Source organism: Dasypus novemcinctus, chromosome 14 (assembly GCF_030445035.2).
Source record: "Dasypus novemcinctus isolate mDasNov1 chromosome 14, mDasNov1.1.hap2, whole genome shotgun sequence".
Lineage (NCBI taxonomy): Eukaryota > Metazoa > Chordata > Mammalia > Cingulata > Dasypodidae > Dasypus > Dasypus novemcinctus.
The window spans coordinates 56970339-56986869 of NC_080686.1; the positions used below are offsets into that span (position 1 = coordinate 56970339).

The 16531-nt window shown below is 36.6% G+C and overlaps 1 protein-coding gene across 24 annotated transcripts in view; it reads right to left on the minus strand.

The window, feature by feature from the left end:
* Nucleotides 1–727: 727 nt before the first annotated feature.
* The window catches only part of VIRMA (vir like m6A methyltransferase associated), an 84824-nt gene continuing 69020 nt past the window's right edge, over nucleotides 728–16531 (minus strand). For all 24 annotated transcript variants that reach the window (XM_071207921.1, XM_058275739.2, XM_004474709.5 and 21 more), the window contains 5 exons: nucleotides 16157–16253; nucleotides 12516–12682; nucleotides 2646–2977; nucleotides 1733–1876; nucleotides 728–1067 (listed from right to left, as the gene is read on the minus strand). In XM_071207921.1, the coding sequence (XP_071064022.1) occupies nucleotides 913–1067; nucleotides 1733–1876; nucleotides 2646–2977; nucleotides 12516–12682; nucleotides 16157–16253 (895 nt within the window). In that variant the 3' untranslated portion in view covers nucleotides 728–912. The remainder of the gene's footprint in view (nucleotides 1068–1732; nucleotides 1877–2645; nucleotides 2978–12515; nucleotides 12683–16156; nucleotides 16254–16531) is intronic.

Below are 16531 nucleotides of genomic sequence, written 5' to 3' on the forward strand. Positions count from 1 at the left end.
GAATGTAATCTTTATATCAACGTCAAAATTTCTTGAACTGATAAATGTCCTTAAGGTCATTACATAAGTAAATATCCTTGTTCTTAGGAAATATACATGGAAATATTATGTGTTCAAGGATTATGATGAGTGCAACCTGCTCTCAACAGTTCAGAACATAGAAGATAGAATGTTACGGCAAAGATGCAAAATGTTAAAATTATTGAGCCTGGAACACAAAGAATATGCTGGAGTTCCTTGTATGGGGTTGTATTATGTTTGCAACTGTAAATTTCAAATTATTTGATATAAAAACGTGTAAAAAAGAATCAAAGTAAAATAGGAAGAGAGACTGGTGGTGTCCAATCTGATTCCAAGTTTTGAGAAGCTGTGCACTGTTCACAATTGCTTGTGGCTATTTAAGAATGAAATAAAATTTAACTATTCTTTCAATTTATTTGTATTATTTTTCCAAATGATTACTAAGTTGTTAAACTTACTAAGTTGTTTAGACCTAACTGCTTAATAAATGGAAATACTAAGTGTATCTTTTGGCCTAGGTGTGCTACAGAAAAATTAGTGAGACCATAAAAGGTGCCATGAGCCAAGAAAGTTTGGGCACCTCTGTGGTACAGGCAAGAAATATACTAAATTAAAAGTGGCTTAGTTTTTTACTTTCTATGTAACAAACTTCCTAAATACATACTCTTAAAAGGAGGGGAAAATATATATACAGTCGTACATTAAAAAGTTTCTGATTTTTTATTGAAATCTCATGTTAGGTATCAAACAAAATCTGCTTTCTTCAGATAAAAATATTCTCTCAGATGTCTCCAGATAACCAAGTCTAAATTGGTCCTTCAATGTCTTATTTTATTTCTATTGTCCTCATGAAACGTACATATACACTTAAGATGGTTCCAAAAAGGATTTTTATCGTGTAAAGGACCGTACATGACGACCTCTACCACTGCCTCCACTAACAAACTTTCCTCTTGAGCCTCCACTGCCACTATTTGCACTTGCCCAGGAAGGTCCAAGTCCCCCACGACCTCTGGAAGCACGGTCACGAGGACTAGGGCGATAGCCTATAAAAGAAAGAACATAGGTTTTAGCTCCAACTTCTTTTCTCACTATATAAATACTAATTCAATCACACTGAGTTCAAACCAATACAAAAATTACTTTGCTCCCTTAAAATCATTTGCAAACTCTGTAACTGTGCTGACAGCCCCTGAATTATATACCTTAAATAGGTAAATTGCATGGTATATGAGAATGATATCTCAGTAAAACTGTTATTTAAAAATAAAAAACAAAAACCATATACATTGGGAACCAAAAGCTACCTCTAATCAGTCTGGACTTGACATAATACTGTTTTAGAAAAAAGGTTATATGCTTCCACACATAATACTGTAAACAAAAAAAGAACATACTATGTAATGATACTTCTATAATTAAAATATATGGGTCAAAAAGTTACCTTATAGATTGGCTTTCATTATTGTAATATGAAAATACAGCACATCAACATAAAACTTTTGATTTTACACATAGTTCAGTATTTAAAGTCTATTTTTACAGAATATATACATTGGGTATCATTCATAGATATAAAGTTCAGTTTAGAATTATAAGTCTAAATTCTAAAATACTCTCTCCTAGAATGAGAATATATGACATTCAATACTTTGAAAAGGAGAAATTTTCTTCCTTTCTCCCAACAGTATCAAGGAGGGAGAATGCATACCTGTAGAACTAAGTGGTCGTAATGGTGGAAGTGGGCCTCTGTTAAAATTGCTCTGGCCTCCACGACTTTCATTGTAGGTTCCTCTAGGAGTATTCTGAGCACTCCAACTGGAGCCTCTTGTTCCTTCCCGACGACTATAGTTTCCTAAACACAAACAACACAATTTCAAACTTTTTTTTTCACAACTTCACTTGGATTAAGGAAGAACTGACAGACTCTTCTTAATTTCCAAAAGTAATAGAAGAGAAACTATTAAATTCTGTAAATGGAATATACTTCAGAATGGAAGCATCACAACATGGTTAAAAGCAGAGACCCTAAAGACAGACTGCTAGGGTTCAAATATTCATTCTGCCACTTATATTTATGTGTCCTGGCAAGCTGCCTCATGGTTTTCTCTCAATAAAGTACAGGTATTAACAGAACCTACCACACAACTCAGAAGGCATTAAATCATGAATCTCCTAGTGAAGTATAATTTCTACAAGTAACTCAAACAGTTCTAATCTTTAAACAATTTAAAACAAATTAAAATAACATTAAGAAGGAAGTAGATAAAAGAATCAATGGTGAGCTACACAGAACAATCTGAAGAAAATTAAGTATAATTACTGTGAAAATGTGTGGATATTACTCAGAAAGGAAAAACACAATTCTCAATGTAAAAAGGAAAATAATTAGCCAAGATTATCCTTTATACTCATCAAAGCATAACTTATTAAAGGTTAACTTAAAAAAAAAACTTTTTTTCTATCCAACAGTGTTCTATAAATAGTACCACTTGTCTAGTGCCACTTTAATAAAGTAGTACCAAAACAGTACTTAATCTGAATCACTTTCTTCTAATAAACAGAAATTATATATGAGAATGTTCATTTCCATCCAATGTTCTAGCCCATCAGAAAACAGTTACCTTTTGAAGCAGGTGGTGTAAAAAACCTGTTCTGACTGTGAAAAGTACCACGTCCTCCTCGATTGCCTGAAAACCCACCACGAGAAGAAATCTTCTGTGATACTTTGAGTGGCCGTTTTGGTGGGAGTATTCCATCTTGAGGGACCACTTCTTTACTTTCAGCAGCAACAAAGTCATCCACATGCATAGACGGTGGTCTACTTGTGTTCTGCTTTCTTTGACGAAAAATATCATGGGGCCGTATACCCTGCCCAAATCCTCCCCTGCCCCTTCCTCTTGGTGGTGGCACAACATGGGCTCGTTTGGCAGGTTCAATGTATTCAGATTTTCCACTATGAAAACAAAAACAAGGGTTACACAATCAAGATGGCAACTTATGATATCCCCTGGAAAAGTCTTCCCTCAGGAAACACTGATAAAAGGACAAATCCCAGTTGCTTAGAACTTTAGAGGATGAAAAAGACTGCAGAAGGTCTCCACAAATGCTAAGTTGAAAGAAAAGGGAGAAAAGCAACAAAAAAGAAGGTAGGAGGGGGAGCGGATAATGCTCAAGTGGTTGAGCACCTGCTTCCCTTGTACGAAGTCCCGGATATGATCTCTGGTACCTCCTGCAAAACAAAACAAAACAAACGAAAAAAAACCACACCTCTCACTGGGGAGCAGATATGGCTCATGGTTGAGCACCTGCTTCCCATGTATAAAGTCCTGTGTTCAATCTTCTGTAAAGAAAAAAAAAAGGTAGGAGATCTGTGATTGGGACCTGCCCGTCTGGACCCTTCTCCTCACTCAGCCCTGCACAGTTTAAGAGTCACATGGTGGCAACATGGCCGGGGTATCTCCTGCAATGCACGTAGGAGTCACTCAAAGCAGTGAGTTAGAACTCCACAAATATCCATCCAAGCACAGGGTCCCAAGGCTGCACAGAGCCAGGGCAGAATCCAAACAGCAGGTGTACGCTTGTGCATACAAAAGGGACCCCAAGAAACAAAAGAGGCCCTCAGTAGAACTGTTAGTGAGAGGTGCACAAACCCAGCCCAGACTCTAATTGCTGGAGCATAAATAAACACACACACACACACACACAGACAACAGGTATTAAACATTAACATCATATGGCTCCTGGGGTGGGACACCTTCAGGTAGAAACAAGAGACCAGAGGAAGAAATGTCAGTCAAGAAATGCACGCATCCAAACGGGAACACCTAAACGAAAAAGATGAGTTGACCCCATCTGGCTCTCTGGGGCAATTAAACCTAACGTGGAAGTTACCAGAGACAGAAAAGTATCATAGAGAATTAGCAAAACCAAAAGTTGGTTCTCTGTCCAGATCAATGAAATTGATAAACCTTTAGCTAGACTGGGGAAAAAAAAGAGGACACAAATAATTAAAATCAAAAGTAAAAAGGGAAATTACTACTGACCCTGCAGAAGTAAAAAGTATCATAGAGGATACCAAGAACAACTGTATGCCAACAAATTAGATAAGCTAGAAGAAATGGACAGCTTCATGGAAACATACAACCTACAACTAACTCTAGAAGAAACCGAAGACCTCAACAGACCAATTAAAATTAAAGAGATTGACTCAATCATCAAAAACCTCCCAACAAAGAAAAGCACCCACGACCGGAAGTCTTCACAAGTTAATTCTATCAAACATTCCAAGAACAATTAACACTGATCTTGCTCAGTCATCCAAAAAATTGAAGTGGAGAAAACACACCCTAACTCATTCTATGAAGCCAACATCACCCTAATACCAAAGCCAGATAAAGATACTAAAAGAAAATTACAGACCAATCTCTCTAATGAATATAGATGTAAAACTTCTCAACAAAATACTCACAAATCAAAATCAACAGCATTATCAAGTGACTTATACATCATGCCCAAGTGGGATTTATTCTTGCTATACAAGGTTGGTTCAACATAAGAAAATCAATTAATGTTATACATCATATTAACAAATAGAAGCAAAAAACCACATGATCACCTTGATTGATGCAGAAAAGGCATTCAAGAAAACCAAGCAAAAAAATATGAGGTCCCCATATACCCCCCAACCCCCTCACCCCACTCCTCCCCTCAAAACAACAACCTCCTCCATCATCATGAGATATTCATTGCATTTGGTGAATACATCTCTGAGCACCGCTGCACCTCATGGTCAATGGTCCACATCATAGCCCACACTCTCCTACATTCCACCCAGTGGGCCATGGGAGGACATACAATGTCCGGAAACTGTCCCTGCAGCACCACCCAGGACAAGTCCAAGTCCTGAAAATGCCACCACATCTCATCTCTTCCTCCCACTCCTTACCCCCAGCAGCCAACATGGCTACTTTCTCCACACTAATGCCACATTTTCTTCATTACTAATTACAATAGTTCATGAATAGAATATCAGTAAGTCCACTCTAATCCATACTCTATTCCTCCATCCTGTGGACCTTGGAATGGTTGTGTCCACTCCACATCTATATCAAGAGGGGGCTTAGATTCCACATGGATGCTGGATGCAATCCTCCTGCTTTCAGTTGTAGGCACTCTTGGCTCCCTGGTGTGGTGGTTGATCTTCTTCACCTCCATGTTAGCTGAGTGGGTTAAGTCCAATAAACCAGAGTGTAGGAGCTGAAGTCTGTTGAGGCTCAGGGGCTGGCTATCACATGGTCAGTCCAGAGATTCAGGTGCCCTGGGTATACATTAAACCCCAGCACCAACTACAGTTCCGGTAAAAGTAACAGGAGAGGCTTGTGAACAAAGATCACATCTGAGTCCCGCTCCATCACACAGAAACACAAACTCCAAAGTAGGGCCAACTGACATGGCACTGAACTCCATCTGCCATGACCACAGAACCTGTGGGTTTCTGTAGCCCTCAGAAAAACCAATACCTGGGGTTGTATACAACCCTGTCTCTGGTACTCTGCTGAGGTGTGCATAGGGCAACCCCTCTGATAACCTCCTGGCTCTTTTTGGAGACTCACAGCCATATAAACTCTTTTGTCCTTTCCATTTCCCCTTTTATTCAGGTCAAAAAGCATTTTTAACTCCTGATATTATATGTAGATTGAGATATTCCCAGCATCCTTTCTTGATAAAAACACTTCGAAAGACAGGAATAGAAGGAAAAATCCTCAACATGATAAAAGACATGTATGAAAAACCCACAGCCAACATCGTACTAAATGGGCAAAGGCTGAAAGCTTCCCCTCTAAGATGTGGAACAAGACAAGGATATCTACAGTCACCATTGTTATACAACATTGTTCTAGCTAAAACAATATGACAAGGGGTTGGAAAAAAGGCATCCAAAGAAGAAAAGGGAAGTTAAAACTCCCACTGTTTGCCGATGACATGATCCTATATTTAGGAAATTCTGAAATGTCTATCACAAAGTTATTTGAGCTAATAAACAAGTTCAGCAAAGAAGCAAAAAGACAGGATACAAGATCAACACACAAAAATCAATAATGCTTCTGTACACTAGTATTGAACAATCTGAGGAGGAAATCAGGTGGGAAAATGCATTTAAAATAGCAACGAAAAGACTGAAATACACAATTTAACCAAAAGAACTACAAAACAATGCTAAAAGAAATTTTAAAAAGACCTAAACAAATGGAAAGATATCTGTGTTCATGGACTGGAAGACTAAATATAGTTAGGATGTCAATCTTACCCAAACTAATTTATAGATTCAATGCAATACCAATCAAAATTACAACAGCCTACTTTACAGAAACAGAAAAGGCAATTACCAAATTCATATGGAAGAGAAAGCATACCTGAATAGCCAAAAACATTCTAAAAAGGAAGAACGATGTGCGAGGAATTTCACAGCCTGAGCTTGAAACATATTACAAAGCTACAGTGGTCAAAACAGCATGGAATTGGCATAAAGTTACATACATCAAACAGTGGAAAAAATGAACCCAGAAATAAACCCTCACCTCTATGGCCAACCAGTTTTTGACAAACCTACCAAAGCCGTGCTAATGGCACAAAACAGTCTCTTCAACAAACGGTGCTGGGAGAACTGGATATCCATAACCAAAAGAATGAAAGGGGAACTCTCATTTCACTTCCTATACAAGAATCAGCTCAAAATGGATCAAAAACCTAAATGTAAAAGCCAGGACCACCGAACTACTAGAAGAAAATGTTGGGAAACATCTTAAAGACCTTGTGGTGGGAAGTAGATGTGGCTCAAGTGATTAGACTTCCTTCCGCCTACCATATGGGAGGACCCGGGTTCAATCCCTGGGACTTCATGGTAAAAAAAAAAAAGCATGCCCACGGGGCAAGCCAAGTGCCCACAAAAGTGCCCAAGCGGTGGGCCAGTGCCCACGTGGTGAGCCAGTGCCCATGCTAGTGAGTCACACAGCAAGATGATGATGCAACAATAGAGAGACAAAGGGGAGAATCAAGGCGAGGCACAACAGAAACCAGGAACTGAAGTGGCACAAGTAACAGGAACCCCTCTCCACATCAGAGATCCCCAGGATCGAATTCCAGTGAATCCTAGAGGAGGAAAATGAGAAGAGAAAGACACAAAGAGAAACAGATACAGAAGATCACACAGTGAATGGGCACAGACAGCGAAAAATAGCAGGGCAGGGGGAGGGGGGAAATCATTAATCTATCAATCAATCAATAAAAAAGACTTTGTGGTATGTGGTGGTTTCTTGGACCTTACATCCAAAACATGAGAAACAAAGGGAAAAATAGATAACTGGGGCCTTCTCAAAATTAAACACTTTAGCACCTCAATGGACTTTGTGAAAAGAAAAAAGAAAAAAGAAAAAAAGGCAGTCAACTTAATGGGAGAATATATTTGGAAATCACATATCCAAATAAGGGTTTAATATTTATGATATATAGGGAGATGCTACAAATTAGCAATAAAAAAAAAAATGACCTGATTAAAAAATGGCCAAAAGACTTGAATAGATGTTTGTCCAAAGAAATACACATGGCAAAGAACTCATGAATAAATGTTCAACATCACTAGTGATTAGGGAAATGCAAATCAAAACTACAATGAGATTTCACAGCCATTAAAATGGCCACTATTAAAAACACAGAATACTGCAAGTGCTGGAGAGGATGTGGAGAGATAAGAAAACTTATTCACTGTTGGTGGGAATGTAGAATGGTACAGTCACTGTGACTGCAGCTCCTAAGGAAGTTGAGTAAAGACTTGCCATATGACCGAGCAGTACCACTACTCAGTATATACCCAGAAGAACTTGAGAGCAGTGACACGAACAGACACCTGCACACCAATGTTTACAGCAGCATTATTCACAACTGCCAAATGATGGAAACAACCCAGGTGTCCTTCAGCCAATTAATGGATAAACAAACTGTGATGTATACAAATATGCAACTATAAGAAGAAATGAAGTCATGAAGCATATGACAACATGGATGAACCCGGAAGATATTACGTTGACAGACACAAAAGGACAATATGTATGAATGTACTACTATGAATTAAATATACTGTATAATACCATGTAATTAATAACTTGAAATGTGTCACTAGAAAGTAGAATGAGGTTAGAAAATGGAAAGGTGAGGATTAATATGTACAGAATTGGTAAAAAGTATGTTTGTTAATCTTTGGAAATAAATAGAAAAGGTGAAAGCCCATCAAAATATCTTAACTAGTAGTACTCTTATGTGGGTATGAAAGGGGTTTAAAGGGAAATTCTAAGGTTATATATGTAGTACTGAAAGGAAAGATAAAACATGTAACATGAAACTGTATAACATAGTAAAACCACACGTGAAATATGAATATAGGTAAAACTGCACATATAAGATTGTTTTACTTTGAAATTGAACAAATATGTAACACTACAAGATGTCAATCAGACCAAAAAAAAACACATACTAAGTGAAAGAAAACAGAAACAAAGTACTATATATTGTACAAATCCATTTATATAAAATATAAATATAAATCAATTTGTAAAAATGAAGTAAGATTAGTGGTTATGTGGGGCTGGGAAAAGATTGCTAAGGGGTGTGTAGTTTTTCCTTTTGGGATAATGAAATTGCTCTAAAAATTTCTGTGGTGATGAATACACAGCACTGTGATTATACTAAAAACCACTGATTATATACTTTGGATAAATCATATGGCATATGAATATATCGCAATAAAAGTGCTCAATAAACAAATATATAATTGTGCAAGAATAGCCAGAAATAGCAACTATGCACAGCAGGAGAAACACAGAGAGAGATCATGAGGTGAAAAATTTTCCTGTTAAAATTTTCCTGTTAATTTATTACTATTATTAAAATAATGAAAATGCTCTAAAATGCACAACTATGTGATTATACCAAGATTGTACACTTTGGATGGATTGTATGCTTTATTAGCATAAATTAATAAATTAAAAAAATAATTTTACACCATGATCAAGTAGACTTATTCCAGGTATGCAAGGGTGGTTCAACCTAAAAAAATCAATTAATGTAACACAACACATTAAAAGAATTAAGGGGGGAAAAATACAAATGATCATCTCCATTGACATGAAAAAGACACTTGACAAAATAAGCTTCCTTTCTTGATAACACCACTCAGCAAACTAAGCATAGAAAGAAACTTTCTCAGCATGATAAAGGGCATATATGAAAACCCCACTGCTACATCATACTCAATGGTGAAAGACTGAAAGCTCTCCCTCTAAGATCTGGAACAAGGCAAGAATGTTCACTGTCACCACTGTTATTCAACATGGTACAGAAATTTCTTCCCAGAGAAAACTGGCAACTAAAAGAAATAAAAGGCATCCAAACTGGAAAGGAAGAAGTAAAACTTTCCCTAGTTTCACACAATATCCTGTACATAGAAAGTTCCCAAAAATCTACAACACAGCTGCTAGGGGTAATAAATGAATTCAGCAAAGCAGCCGGATAAAAGATCAACATGCAAAACTCAGCAGTGTTTCTATACACTAGCAATTAACAATCTGAGGAAGAAATTATGAAAAAAATCTGTTTATAAAAACACCAAGACAATCAAATATCCAGGAATAAATTTAACCAAGGATATAAAGAATTTACACACAGATAATTATAAAACACTGCTATTATTTTTAATTTTTTAAATTATTTTTAATTTAAAATTTAAAACCACCTAAATAAATTAAAGGAAATTATATCTATATGGATTGGGAAACCATTGTTTAAGATGTCAGTTCTAAAAAAAAAAAAAGATGTCAGTTCTACCCAAAACAATTTATAGATGCAATGAATCCTAATCAAAATCCCAACAGCTTTCTTGTAGAAATGGAAGAGCCAGTCATGTAATTCATTTGCAAGGGTAAGGGGTCCTAAATAGCCAAAACCATTCTGAAAAAGAACAAGATGGCAAACTCATACTTCATGACTTTAAACCTTAAAAATCTACAGTGGTCAAAATAGCATGGTACTGTCACAAGGTAGGATATATTTATTATATATGAATAAAGAATTCAGAAACAGATCTTCAGATCTATGGCAAATCGATTTTTTTTCCTCCTAAAGTCAAATCTTTATTAACTTAGATGCATAATAAACATCAGAGTCAGAAACTCATAGCTTAGAAGTGTACTTACTGTCTTATATAATTTCCTATTGTCTCTTCCAAATTGGTTTTGCCTTCTCAGAGTGTAAGTTCACTGAGAGATGGAATTATATATTTCCTTTAGCTATCTAGTGCATATCATAAGTATTAAGCCCATTAACACTACCCAAAATACTTAGTGAAAGATGCACAATCTTTCAGGGAAAGCTATATTTGTTTTATTGCTACCATGTAATTTTATTTTGTTTTATTTGGACATTTTAAAGCTAGGCACCTTAACTAATCTTAAAGTGAACCAATATGTCATTTATTTATCCAACAAACACTTATTAAGTCCCTGTAATATTCCATGTAATTAAAATAGCCCATAATGTATCCATTGTTTCCACTTCAACTTAAACGGCTCTTTAGATAACAGTGCAAAGAGGAACATTAATTATTTGGCTTGCCTCCTTAAACCCTACAATCCTAAATTGAGATATGAAAATCACTCACTAACACTGTATTTTTCCTAGTGCTTCTATCATAAACATTTGATTTATGTACTGGCTACTTTGATTTTAAGGATGCTAAGCTTCTAACAGAGTAAGGTTATATATATTTTATACATTGGCCAGAGTCATTGTCTAAAGACCAATATCATAATATACACTTTGATAAACAGTAACTTATGACAAATTGATTTTTTTAAAATAAGGATACCAAGGCTCTCAACTGGAAAAAAAAATAGTCTCTTTCAACAAGTGGTGCTGGGAGAACTGAATACCCATACACAAAAGAATGAAGAAGGACTCCTATCTCACACCATATACAAAAATTAAACTAAAAATGTGTCAAAAACCTAATTATAAGGCCAGGAATATAAACCTCCTAAAAAAAATGTAGGGAAGCATCTTTAGGATCTTGCGTTAGGCAATGACTTCTTAGAACTTATACCAAAAGAAGCAGCAGCAAAAGAGAACTAGGTATACGAATCTTATCAACATTAAAAGCATTTGTGTATCAAGGAACTTCATTAAAGGAGTAAAAAGACAAACTAGAAGAAAATATTTGGAAACCACATATCTAATATGTGGAATCTATAAGGAAATCCTACAACTCAACTACAGAAAATCATTATTGGACAAATTAAAAAATCAAAGAGTTAAAAAGACATTTCTCCAAAGATATACAAATGGTCAAAAAGCACTTCACAAGCTGCTCAATAAGGAGATGCAAATCAAAATCATAATAAGATACCACTTTATATCCACTAGAATGGCTACTATTAAAAAAAAAACAGAAATTTACAAGTGTTGGAGAGGATATGGAAGAACAGGAGTACTCATTACTGGTGGGAATGTAAAATTGTGCCGCCACTGCAGAAACAGTATGGCAGTTCCTCAGAAAGTTAAGTATAGAATTACCATATGATCTGACAATCCCAGTTCTGGGTATACACACTCAAAAGAGCTGAAAATAAGGACTCAAATAGATGTTCACATGCAGATGTTCAAAGTAGTATTATTCACAATTACGAAAAGATGGAAGCTCCAAGCATCCATCAACAGATGAATGGTTAAGCAAAATGTAGTAAATACATACAATGAGATATTATGTGAAAAAGAACAAGGTTCTGATGAATGCAACAACATGGATGAATCCTGAAGACCCCAAGTTAAGTGAAAAAAGGCAGACACAAAACACAAATATTGTATGATCTCACTGATACGAAACAATTAAAACAAGCAAATTCATAGTCAGAAACTAGAATATGGGTAGGGCTAGAGAAGGGAATGTTAAAGCTTAATTAGGGATGATGGAAAAGTGGAGGTAATAGATAATGGTGATAGTTGTACAACATGGTGAATGTAATTAACACCACTGAATTATATAACTGAATGTGGTTAAAGGGAAAAATTTTAGATTGCATATATATTACTAAAAAAAAAAACTCTGTAAAAACATTTTTTTATTCCAATCTGCTAATTTTGCAAATATCTATAGACTTTTCTGGAATAATACAGCAACTTAGCTCAGAGTAACAATCATCTTTTATCAAAATACCTAAAAACTTTAAAAAATAATCCAGTTCACCTCTTACTGAAACCTTCCAAATTTTCATTGAAAAATATAAGCATTTACTGAGTAGGTTCTGGCCAAATTATGTTTAAAAAATTCAAATATTAATTTAGATAAATTCCTTCTCTGTTTAATGATCATGTGTCTATTTCAAAATGTGTTAAAATAAATAATCTTGCATGACCACAATTAATAGTCTCAGTAGAATAAATTTTACCTTGAAGTTATAAAGGTCTCATGCTTGTGTTTCCCAAGTTTGAATCCTTTGGTAGTTTTGGTTCTTCCTGGAGATGATGGTTCTGACAAAAATGAGCGCTCTAATTCTGCATGCAAGTCAAAGTCACTGCAGCACTTTTCAGAGAGCTCAATTAAGTCAACCTTTACCTGTAATCATTAAAAAAAATACACAATTACATCTTAAGTGTAACCATTAATGGAACATTTGATTATACATAAATTCTTAACTGTTTGTTTGTTGTTTATTTTAAAGATTGATCCCTCCCCCTCGTTTTGCACTTGTTGTCTGTTTTCTGTGTCCATCCACTCTATGTTTTTCTGTGTCTGCTTATCTTCCCTTTAGGCGGTATCGGGTACCAATCCTGGGACCTTCCCGAGTGAGAGAGGGGCACTCAATCTCTTGGTCTGCTGAGTCTCTTATTCTCTCTCCTCTGTGTCTCTTTTTATTGTGTCATTTTGCTACACCAGCTCACTACTCAGGCCAATTTGCCTTCACCAGGAGGCCCTGGATATCTAACACTGAACCTCCTGTATGATAGATGGAAGCCCATTCACTTGAGCCACATCCACTTCCCTATTTGTTGTTGTTGTTTTTCCTTTCTAGATTTTTTTTTTTAATTTCTCTCCGCCCCGCCCCCCAGTTGTCTGCTCTCTATGTCCATTCACTATGTGTTCTTCTGTGTCCACTTGTATTCTTATCAGCAGGACTGGCAATCTGTGTCTCGTTCTGTTGCATCGTCTTGCTGCCCCGTCAGCTCTCCATGTATGCGGTGCCACCCTGGGCAGGCTGCACTTTTTTCGCACTGGGCAGCTCTCCTTACAGGGCACACTCCTTGCACATGGGGCTCCCCTATGGTGGGCGACACCCCTGCGTGGCACAGCATTCCTTGCATGTATCAGCATTGCACGTGAGCTAGCTCATCACACAGGTCAGGAGGCCCTGGGTTTGAACCTTGGACCTCCAATGCGGTAGGCAGACGTTCTACCTGTTGAGCCAATTCCACTACCCCTATTTGTTTTTAAGGATTTAATTACTTTTTTTTTTTTAATCTCCCCTCTCCCCCAGATGGTTCTTTCATCTATTCATTGTTTGCTCGCCTTCTCCAGGAAGCTCCAGGAACCGAAACTGGGACCTCCGACATGGGAGGTTAAGTGCCCATATCTGCTATCTACAGGTTGTGGCATCTGATGGCTTATAGCATCTGCTTGTTTTAGGTGACTGCTCGTTGTGGTGGGTGCAGCATCTGCTCGTCATTTTTTTTTTTTTTTAGATACATTATTATTTCTCCCCCTCACCATCAGTTGTCTGCTGTGTCCACTTGCTGCGTATTCTTCTGTGACCACTTCTATCCTTATCAGTGGCACTAGCAATCTGTGTTTCTTTTTATTGCGTTATCTTGTTGTTACAGCTCTCCATGTGTGCAGCGCCATTCTTGGGCAGGCTGTACTTTCTTTTGCGCTGGGTGGCTCTCCTTACGGGGTGCACTTCTTGCGCGTGCAGCTCCCCTATGCAGGGGATACCCCTATGAGGGGGACAACCCTGCATGGCAGGGCACTCCTTGCACACATCAGCACTGTGCATGGGCCAGCTCCACACGGGTCAAGGAGGCCCGGGGTTTGAACCGCGGACCTCCCATGTGGTAGGCGGATGCCCTATCCACTGCGCCAAGTCCGCTTCCCTGCTCGCCTTCTTTAGAAGACAATGGGACCTGAACCCAGGACCTCCCATGTGGTAGGTGGGCATCCAACTGGTTGAGCCACATCTGCATCCCTTATTAACTATATTTAACTTTCATAATAAAGAAATTATAGGAGTATTTCTTTCCCCTCAATTTTTCAGAAAGTTTACAAAAAACAAAACAAAACAAAAACACAAAAAACTACAATCCTCCCTCCTCAAGGAAGGAATATTAATCTTGGAGACCTCTACTGCCTCACATGGTATGCATGACTTCTCTATATAAAAGAAATATGTAATATTTCCAGGCATTTCAAAAGAACCTGAAAATAAAATACTCTGCAAGACTTCTCTTGCTAAAATTTGTTATAAAAGGATTCTGTACTACAGATCCCAAAAGTTCTGTGCATCTAATGAGGTTCCAACCTAAGACTAATTTAATAGAAATAAAGATTGTTTACTTAGATTTAACTCAAATTTACCAAACATAAGAGCTAAATTTTTTCTAAACTGTATAAGGCCACAATCATTATCTCAAAACAGTTGTGATTCAATTGAAAGCTATAAAACAAATAACTAACACAAATATTCGACTTGCTACTCAATATAGTAGCCACTACCCATGTAGGCCTATTTAAATTTAAACCAATTAAAACTAAATGAAAATAAAATTCACTTTCATAGTCACATATGCCGTATTTCATGTACTCAATAGTCACATGAGGCTAGTGACTAATGTACTGAACAGGAAAGATTACAGACATTCCATCACTACAAAAAATTCTGCAAAAATTCCTATAAAGTCATCAAACAATTTACACTAAAAATTCTTTAATGCAATTTTAATATGTGATTTTTTTAAAACAGAAAAGCATCCCTAAATCATCTCTTCACATAAATGTAAAGTGAATCATTTCCTAGTTTTATTGCACTTGATGACCACTAATTTTTTTGGACCAGAGAATATCCAAATATACTTTCTTTGAACAAAAAAAAGCACCAATATATAGCATAGTAAGATGTGGCTAAAATCATCCTCTATAATGCATCTCCAAGAAGCATAAAAGAGACTACATTATATTCTAAATCCTTAACTATACTCTCATCTATTCAGCATTATATTTAAGAACATCAATTCCCTTTCATATTCTTTTTTTCCTAAAAATTTATTTTATTTATTTACTTAAGCTCCCCACCCCCATCCTTGTTTTGTGCTCGCTGTCTTCTCTCTGTGTCCATTCGCTGTGTGCTCATCTTCTTTTTAGGAGGTACTGGGAATCAAACCCAGGACCTTCCATGTGGGAGGGAGGCACCCAATGGCTTCAGCCACCTCCGCTCCCCACTTGTTCTGTCTCTCATTGTATTTCCTCACTGTGTCTCTTCATTGCATCATCTCGCCACTCCAGCCTGTTTTGTCAGCTCGCTGTCTTGCTTGTCTTCTTTAGGAGGCAGAGAGGACCAAACCCGGGACCTTCCATGTGGTAGGCAGCTTTAGCCACATCCATTTCCCTCATGTTTTCTTACATTAACAAACACATTTTTTACAAATTCCCAAATTACTATAGATACCCCAACAACATTCCTCTGCTTCTATTCAAATGCAGGAGTAAACTTTTCTTTTGTGGGATACTTATCTCTAGTCTATACTTTACTGATATGAAAAAACGAAGTGTTTCAGAGTAGTTATGCAAAAATGTAATTGTTCCTAAAAGGTCTTATTCTCAAATATGCAGGTTACTAACCAGAAAGTAGTAAAATAAGTGCATTTTAAAAAAAACCTGAGGATTCTGGACACCATTATATAGGCAACTAGCACAAAATGATGCAGTACAAATGGACTTTCAACAACCACATAATGTTCAACCTATTTTACAGCTATCAATATCTAAAGAAACTAAAATCAACAGTAACATTTTTCTAAGTATTTAGTAATAAAATTATACCAAATCCAAATCTGTATCAATCTCTTCAGCCTGGAATGGAGTAAACCACATAGATTTCAACTGATCATCCATGACATCAGCTAGCACATATGCAGTCCTAAAATAAGAAGAATGTTTAGTGAAAAACATAATTCTAAAATCAAATATTTTAGTTTGTTATCTTTTAGGTAAAAGCCATGAAAGGTACAATTAAAAATGTTACACTATGAAGTGTTAGTTAAAAAAACAATAGCACTTAAACAGACTCCTTAAAAAAGTTAGCCAAGAATTAAGTATTCATTAACTTGGAAACAAGTAAGGCTGACACAAACTTTGACCTTTCAGTAATGTTTAAAAAAAAAAACCATCCCAGTTTTATTTTTAAAAAGCCAAGCT